The sequence below is a fragment of the Alligator sinensis genome, unplaced genomic scaffold (genome assembly GCF_000455745.1).
Source record: "Alligator sinensis unplaced genomic scaffold, ASM45574v1 scaffold237_1, whole genome shotgun sequence".
Classification (NCBI taxonomy): domain Eukaryota; kingdom Metazoa; phylum Chordata; order Crocodylia; family Alligatoridae; genus Alligator; species Alligator sinensis.
This window is the reverse complement of record NW_005841849.1, coordinates 1,045,720-1,054,893: the sequence shown is the minus strand read 5'-3', so window position 1 is coordinate 1,054,893 and position 9,174 is coordinate 1,045,720. Positions and strand designations below refer to the sequence as shown.

At 45.5% G+C, this 9,174-nt stretch overlaps 1 protein-coding gene across 1 annotated transcript in view; it reads left to right on the top strand.

The window, feature by feature from the left end:
• The window catches only part of NGEF (neuronal guanine nucleotide exchange factor), an 84,541-nt gene that overhangs the window by 66,261 nt on the left and 9,106 nt on the right, over positions 1–9,174 (top strand). Inside the window, exons 10-13 of the mRNA XM_006015984.3 lie at positions 1,655–1,729; positions 4,452–4,541; positions 6,524–6,687; positions 7,688–7,843. Of these exons, the coding sequence (XP_006016046.2) occupies positions 1,655–1,729; positions 4,452–4,541; positions 6,524–6,687; positions 7,688–7,843 (485 nt within the window). The remainder of the gene's footprint in view (positions 1–1,654; positions 1,730–4,451; positions 4,542–6,523; positions 6,688–7,687; positions 7,844–9,174) is intronic.

Below are 9,174 nucleotides of genomic sequence, written 5' to 3'. Positions count from 1 at the left end.
AGGAATGCATGGCTACGGGGCCTGAGTGGGGAGTGGGACAGAGTCACAGGTGGCTCATCTGGGAGGTGACTGGGGGGGCTGACTCCTCACTGCTGTTTGCACTCCCAGGGAGGGGGCATTGGGGGACACATACCCCCAGATTTGTGCAATAGGTGGGGGTGGATGCAGGATGCCCACTGTGGGCTTGGGGCTTACTTCCCCTGTTGCCCTCCCCCTGGGGCGCTCTGCGGCTCAGCAGGTGCGACCCAGTGCAACAGGGCAGAGCAGGGTGGGGAGGCTCACTGCTACCACCAGGAGCCCCACGCCGCCATGGTGAGGCACCCCCTGCCCTCCTGGCAGCAGCAGTGGCAGCATGGAGTTGTGCCCCATGCTACTGTTGGCCAGGCAGGGGGCGCCTTGCCATGGCAGCGTGGGGCTTCTGGCAGTAGCACCGAACCTCGCCGCCCTGCTCTGCTCTGCCATGTCACCTGCCGGGCTGTGGAGACCCCAGGGAGACAGCAGTAGGGTGGGGAGCCCAGAGCTCACAGTGGACAACCTGTAACCACACCCCCTCTCCCCCACCCCACAGGCTCCACGCCAGCTGTGTCGCCCACAGGGGAGGGGGAACCAGGCTCCATGCTTCACTCTGGCCGCAGTAGCCACTGCATCCCATGGGCGGCAGCTGGGGCTCAGGTGCTGCTGGGGGCAGCAGGGGGCTACGGGTCGCAAGTGAGGGGCACCAGCAGGGCCACGGGGCTGTGGCTTGGGAGTGAGGGGCAATGGTAGGGGCAGGGCACCATATCAGGGCTGCTCAGTGCCACAAAGTGGGGGATGGGACAGCTGCAGCTGCATCCTGGTGAGCAAAGGGAGCTTTGATTTTCTATGATAAACTCAGAATCAAATGCCAAAATATATAGGTATTTAGAGGTTTTTTTATTATAATAATCAAGGCACTGGTCCACTTCCAAATTGCTTTAAGATTGTAAATATATCAATAAAACATTATGTTCAACTGATACCTATATATATATAGTGGCATTTCATTGGAATAATGGAAAAATGTGGAGGGGAGGGTGTTAATCAGAGAATTCAGGATTCCTCCCCTCCCCTCCTAAATCAGAGAATTTGCTATTTTTAAACAGAGAAAACCTGGATCCCTGTTGATTAGTCACCAAGACAAAGTGGGACAGCTTCAACAGGAGGGACTGGGGGAGACCCACCTCAGAGAACCCTCTCAACCTAGTGGTTAAGGCACTTGGCTGGGAGATCCATACCCGTGGAAAAGGTCTGGCAGCAGCCACCTCCACACTGCCTTGTGCTTCAGCTGTGATTGCAGAGCTTGCATTTATTCTCAGATTACATGCTTTCTACTCAGTGCCAGCTGTAGTAGATTTTAAGTAAATATCTGCCCACTAGCAACAGGTCAAGACCAACCACTGTGTTACTTTTATGTAGGTCACTCCACAGCAGTCAGATTGGATCAGCATTCATTTAGCTAGCAGTGTGTGTTAGATGTGAACCAGCAACATAATGGTGCAGGGCTCTGTATTCCGTTGTCCTTTCTATAATTATTACATAAGAAAGTCGGCATTATTACCAGAGAGAAATGCTGAAAAATACCCTGTCTTATCAGTGAGTGATAGATGTGAATATAACTTTTGCCTTTTTTTTGCAGAATATTCTGAAGAAAGTGGAAGAGAAATCTGAGAAGGAAGCCACTGCCCTTGAAGCACACAAAGAGCTGGAAACAGTAAGTCCAATGGCAAATGTAAGGAGACTGACAAGTAACCATCATCTAGTGGGCATTGTTCATTCCAGGTGCCAATCCGCTGACCTCAGGGATGAATTTGACCCATCGCATTTCAAAGAATTTTTCTCCTCCTCCCTTAAAAGCAGACTATGCTAACAACTAGTAAATGAGATTTTCATCAGACAAGGGCCTCTATATATGTTTGATAGGAGATTCTAGAGAGAAAAGTTTCTTCTGTCTGGGAATGCAAATTCTTTTTGCAGGTACTTGAAGGTGATGGATTCCGTGGAGAGATTTGAGTAATTAGCAGAAGTAGAGTGAGAGACAGGCTGTTTTCATCCAGCAGGGAAAACTATATTGTCTGACCTTGAATAACAGTTTCCTAACAAAGTTCTTTTCATGAGTGCTTAAGATTGTATTTCAGCGTTATTCCAAGGGGATCTTTAGGAAGGTTCAGTATATAGGCAAGATTCAGATAAATTGGTTATTGCCTGCTGGATTACACATTTTGGGTCACTTGCAAAACAAGGAGGAACACTTTGTGATATCTTCGGAGCTGGAGACCTCTTTGCCTACATGGGACACTGTGTGTGATGACCTGCATGGTAAATGTTTGGATGTTCTAAAAATTTCTGAAGCTATATTGGCTGTGGGGGTAGGATCCTTCAGAAGCTGAAAGGTTGGAAGTAGATCATGCCTTTCTCTATTACTATGAGCTTGTGGATTGTGATTAATCCCATGTCTTATGATTTAAATAAAAAATATTCTAAATTGGAAGCTGTGCTCAAGTGTCAGCCTTTCAACCAGTGCTGGAGGAAGGTTTTGTAAGCAAAGGGTTTTCAGGTTTGTCCTGGAGTGTTGCACAATGTGCCCTATGTGTAATCATTCAAAAGAAGTCAAAGTCAAAGCTCCATCCTGTTGACAGCAACATGTCAGTGTACACTGCATAGCATTGCATCTTTATAAGGTGCCTCATGATGTATATGTTGTTTTTGAGGCCCTATGAGACTTGCTCAAAAGTCCGAAGAGGGCTGCTATGTTGCAAGTCATAAGGTTAGCTATGGTACAGAGGACCATTCTTCCTATCCTACCAATATTTTGCTAATGCAGTTTGTAAATCCCTGTAAGTGACCCATTTGAACATTTTTAAGTTGGAGTAAGAGGTTAGATCTTGTTCGTCTTTAATTACTTATCTCTTGTTTTGTCAGAGGACAGCAGGTGGCACTATTACCTATGATCTTATGCAGGGGGGCTCAACCCCAGGCAAAAGGCCAGATCTGGCTTGCGGAGCTGTGTCATCTGGTATGTGGGATTCCCCACAGGTCAGAAAATTTGGAGACAGGAGAGTGGTGTTAGCATGAATTGTCATTCCTCTGCTGCCAGATTTCCAGACCTATGGGGAGCCCTGCCAGTTGGACAAAGTGGACCTGCACACTAGATCATCCCTATGTGTGGGTTCCAGCTGCTATCTGCACACACATAGGGTCCGATCTGCAGACCAGCCCTGTGCCACTCTTCTGGCCCACAGGGCCAAAAGGTTGGGCACCACTGATCTCATGGATTCTTGTGCTTGGTTGTGAGCAAGTTTTTACTTGTTGATTTTCTGACATTTTCTTTTAGAGGAACTGTGGTAAATACAAATTTGCTTTCTCCCTTAATCTCTCTAATTGGAATTAATTCCCGAGAAAGACGTGCTCCATGTGAACCAGAGATTAATGTTTGGGCTGAGGTCCCTGGGAAAAAAAAATGCTGTCTGCATGCTGTTTTTGGCCATGTCTTTTTTTGGGATTGATGTATGTGCCAGTCAGTCTCACTATAAAATGTAACCAGACTCAGTGTAACTGGTGTCTCATCCAATAGGAAGCTTCAAGACCCCAACATCTGCTACTGCTTGGCAGAAGGGTGAGAGTATCTTATTGAAAATAATCTTTGGCATCCTTCACATCCATCTGCAAATGATACTACGTGTGTACATTTTGGATAGGGTGCTGAGAAAGGAGAAGAGGTGATCTGTAGCCAGTTGTAGTAGTTGCACCTGCTATGGAATCTGGAATATTTGCTTAATAATGGAATTAGTCTGTCTCTGAATATAGTTTAAAGGAGCCATATAATTCTAATCTCCTAAATAGAAACCTCAAGCCTACTCTCTCTTTTTGTTCTTCAGGGGAATTTAGGGATGGTGAAAGGGACTGGGGAATGACAGCAAAGTGTGATCAATACTTGTTGTTAGTTCAGTTTCAGTCATCTTATACCATGGATTATTATCACTGTCATTATTACTGCTGTGGAATTTGTGCTCAGGGTGATTCTTTTCTGCATATGCATTGTGCAGTGCCTAGGACCCCCCACAGCTGATGGATGTTCAGCCAAGAACTGAGATTTCAAACTGTACTTCTTGGTTTTAGGAGTGGAATTTTGTCTGTCTTTTGTACTCTTTAAGTCTTCCATGGATTTCAGTGGGAGCCAGATCTTGCACTTCTGTAACATAGGCTAGCAACAGTGCCTTTACACATGAAAGCTTTCAGAGACTCATGGTAAAACATGCCAACAGCTTTCCAAGTGGTATTTCCCTTGTCCTCGTTACAGTAGTGCTGACTCTGTGGCACTCGCTTGTGTAGAAAAGTTTGTTGTATTTGGTTCAGCAATCTGTGGGAGGAGGGTGCTGCAGCAACGAAGAGACAACAGTCTGGAGTCAAACTTGGGGCTCGTTTTCTTTCCCCAGGTAGTGAAGGCATGTAATGAAGGTGTCAGGAAGATGAGCCGAACGGAGCAGATGATTAGCATCCAGAAGAAACTGGAATTTAAGATCAAGGTATAAGAACAGATTGGGAACCCCTGTGGCAATAATAAGTGCCCACAGTGCCCTTGGCTCTAACAAGCAACAATTCACTCATACAGCCTTTAATTAAGGGTCCAGAAATGTTTTTATATTGGGGAGTATCCATCTAAGCATGTTACCCCTCCCTTTCAGTACCACTTAGATGTTGCCCCTCTCCATTCCATTATAATTTAGACTCAGCTGTTCTAGCTGCGTTAGCCTTATATGATAATGGGCGCTAGTCCTTCCTATAGTATGTTACATCCACAGCACTACATTAAGTAAACATCATTAGAGTTCAAGGTCAAACTGTAAAAAGTTAGGAAATAACCAAATAAAGTTTGCCTGTGCAACCTTAACTCAGCCCTGTTGTGTACAGCAAACCCTAATTACACTACTACATATAAGTTTCTCCCGACTGCACCCTTGCCTCATTCAGCATCTCACAAGTTATTCAGTGTTTCATTTAGTGTGGGGCCTCAGGTTTTCTTTAATGCACCTTGCAAACTGTGACATGAATACAGGTCTTCTCTCATGTTATTTTGATGTTCTTACCAGTGTCCAAGTGCTTCACAAGCATATATGAGCTTACCTCCACAGCCCCTTGTGGGAAAGGTGCCATTATCCCCATTTTATGGCTGAGGAAGTGAAGTGCTGAGAGATAAAAGACCAAAAATTTTCTCTGATTTTGAATGTCTTGATTTTCCAGAATGGTTTTAGAACTTATGCTCACGGCCAGTTTCATGGACAGCTGTGGGGACTCAGCGCTTCTACAAATGTAGTCCCAGGTTTCTCATTTTTGGGGTGCCCCATTTGAACCACATTCAGTGACCAGTGAAGCTCAGTGGCAGAATGTACTTCTATTGAGTGAAATTCAACTGCCTCAGCTGTGAAATTCTCTTCTCTTCTGGGAATCTCTGATCTTGTGTCCCCTGCCTTCCCCCACCTCCCAAAACAGTTCAGCAGCTTCAGAAAAAGAGATTCTGGAAAAAAGTACATGGTTTTGCCCACACTATAAAAAAACAAACAAACAAACAACAACAAAAACTACTATGTTTTGGTTGGAAAGTTATATAGTTCCTCCATATTTTGAATTGGTGACTTGGAATTTGGCAGAAGGGTGACCTCGGTGTGCCTTTTGCCATCTTTATGAAAATTTGCCCCAATTTGTCCAAACTACATGCCTCTGAAAAATCTCAGTTAAGATTTGTTAGCATTTGGCAACTACATTCTCTGAAGATCCAGTGAGTCTAACCAGGTTGATCTTTCTGCCAAATTTAAAGTCATCGATCCAAAACACAGGAGAACTAGAGCCGCTCAACAAAACAGTAGTAACGTTAAGATGGGTGATGGAGTACATTTTTCTGCGATCTCGTTCTCTGAAACTACTGGACTGTTTCAGCTGACACTTTAAAAAAATAATCATCCCAAGTCAGACATCCAACGTGGAAAATTTCAGTCCAAATAGTTAGATTGAAAAGTTATAAGTGATTGAAAACAGGATGTCATTATGGGACTGTCAGGTCACTGTGCCAACTTCATCTGCAGTTATTGCCTTTAGCAGTTAAAGCCTGTAACATCCCACTAGCCATTACAAAATAATTAAGTATTCCATTCCCATTAAAGCTTTTATGCCCTTCAGTAGCCAGATTTGATGTTTAGGTGTGTTATTGCTCTTCCTCCCTCTCTCAGAGGAGCATTCAGAAATCATTGTCCTGGCTTTGCCATCCCTCCTTGCTAGGCTTAGTGCTTTGCGTGTATCCATCTGGTATCGCAACTGCAGGTCACTTTCTTCATTAATGTAGGCCTTGTTCTTCCAGAGTATAGTGAGACACTATGATAGAGGCCTACCTCGCTCTCCTCCATACACTGACGTTAACCTGTTTCTCTCATTGTTTTAAATGTGCTGTAAAGGAGCTTGTGTTACTTAACCTGTGAAAATGACTGCTCTGCTGATCTTTGTTTTATCCCCACAGTCTGTGCCCATCATCTCTCATTCCCGCTGGCTGTTGAAACAGGGGGAACTGCAACAAATGAACGGCCCGAAAACATCACGCACGCTTCGCACCAAGAAGCTCTTTCGAGAAATATACTTGTTCCTCTTCAATGACCTGCTGGTAATTTGCCGGCAGATCCCTGGGTGAGTTTGATATGCATGCACTGTACAGATGTGCCTCCCAAGCACCTATCCCCCATGGATTTGACCAAGTATATCTCTTGACCTAGGACTATCCAGATAGCATCTAAAGTGCATCATCCACCTGGTGCTATATCACAGCATCTCCTTCCAGAGGGACTCCCCAAAGGTCTCTCTGGATACTTATAGTGTATATGTGTTATGAGTTAAGCATATTAATAAGCTGCAGACCCATTCTCAGGGCAGTCCAACCTTCACAGAACTTGTGGCAACATTATAAATTTCAGCTTGGGCATCCTATTGTTAGAGATGAGAACATCACTACTATTTTCAGTGGAGCTACAGAAGCTGAAGGTTTGACTCTTGGAAGTTTGCCTTGCTCTCCTGAAGAATATCCTAAGCCAATAAAATGTTAAGTAAAGCAGACTTTTCTGAGCAGTTGGGAAAGGCTCAGTGGCAGGTGCAGGCACACACGTGTGGATAAATCCATACTGGAGGCTAGGCTTTGTGCATATTGCACAAAGTAACACTATCTGGGGAGAGAAATCCCAGTCTTGGCTAGGAGTGTGCAACTTACGACTAATGAAATCCTACAAACGAAAGAGCAGAGATGCCAGAAAATGAGATCTTTGTGACATTAACACAACTTGTTGGGAAGAGTATCTGTCCAGTCAGGTGTTTCTAATATATGTGTTGCCATAGTATCTGCATGCTTGGAAACACTGTGCTCATATTACTGTTGGTATCCATAAAACAGTCACATTTTACAAACGTGAATGAATGAAGCCTTACAGCCCCCAGTAAGGAAGCGTTCTCTCATAAGGGAACTGAGACAGATCACATGACTTGCCTAGAGCCACTGAGTAACCGTGTGATGGCAGGCAAGAAAGGAACCCATCATCTCTAGAAATTGTCTCTCGGACCTCATCGGAGTGCTGTACAGGGGAACTCAGGCCTCTCCCAGCCTGATTGATGAGCCCTCCTCCCTCTCTTACCACTGCAGTGACAAGTACCAGGTATTTGACTCAGCACCCCGAGGGCTCCTCCGGGTGGAGGAGCTAGAAGACCAGGGACAGAGCTTGGCCAATGTCTTCATCCTGAGGCTGTTGGAGAATGCAGATGATCGGGAGGTTAGCTACATGCTAAAGGCATCATCCCAGTGAGTATAAAAATGCTGTCATCCGATCAGCAACACCTGCCTAGTCCCCTCCAACCAGTTTGCCAGTGTGGCCTGTCTGGCATCAGAGTCTTCTTCAGCAGGTCAAACCAAAATTAAATATAGGAGGATCCCCCTCCCACAGTTTCTCCACAAATAGCAACGGCTCAAGGGATCCACCATAAAGCTAAATGAGTTTGTTTCCTGTAGGAAGCTATTTGCAATATCCTTGTGGACAATGCACTCACGTTTCTAAGGTGGGTTGGCCAATGATTAGGAATGATTCAAAGGAAAGTGTCTGTCTGGTTGACACTTCAGAGTAAATGAGGTGAGCAGGATCCCTGCAGTGGATTTATATTGGTGCAGCCTGACATGGATCCTGAAGGTTCAAACCACTTTAAAGACAAAACCCATCTATCCCTTCAGTTGCAACTAACCCCTTCATTGTATACCCTGCTGCTCAAATGCAGTTACAGGGACATTCTATTTAGAGGTGAATGCAGGAGTCCTGCTTCTGTTCTTGATCCTCTCCCATATCCAGCCCCAATGCTGAAGACAGCCCTCAGCTTGCTCAGTGAACCCAAACTCCACTGTGCGGGGCTTTGCAGGCACAGGTGCCTGCATAGCCAGTGTTTTAACATTTACTTGGTGTCATTTGCCCCTTCAGACAGTGGAAGCATAAGCGTAAGCCCAACAGTTTAAAAACCATGTTGTTTAACAACAATCAGAGCAGATTTCCAGCTCAGGCTGGCACACTGATCTACCCAGTAGTACCACAGGGCCAGGGTGAGAGCAAGCAACCAGCACAGTCGCTGTTCTCAGCTCCTGCAGGCTCCTTTTGTTCAGGGTGAGTAACAGGGATGCTATGCTGGCAGGGACATTGGGCACCTCAAATCTTGTGCCCAAGAGAGGTGCATGGCCAGGGAGAAGGGATAGTGCTTGCACTTAGGCAAGGGTTGGTTTATCCAGTACCACTGACTACACTGTTTTTGGTAGAGAAGACAGCTGCATTGAATGAATGGAATGAAGTTTCCATTTCCCATCACCTGAGCCTCTGCAAAGTTCTCATTGTAGAGCATGGCAAGGACTTGTGCTCGACTCAGCAGCTTCTCTCTGTCTGCTGTCTCAGCAGCACCTGCCAGGCTCTAGAGCTGCTTGGCAAGCAGAGAACTAAGGTGATGTTAGCCAGTACACCCCCCAGCTCTGACCTTCCTTGCAGGAGAGTTGGAGATGTCAGCATCTTCCGTGGCTGAACTCCAAATCAGAGAGCAAAGGATGAATGATAATGGGGAGGATCAAGGAATAAGAATTCACAAAGCCCCTGGCATGGGTAG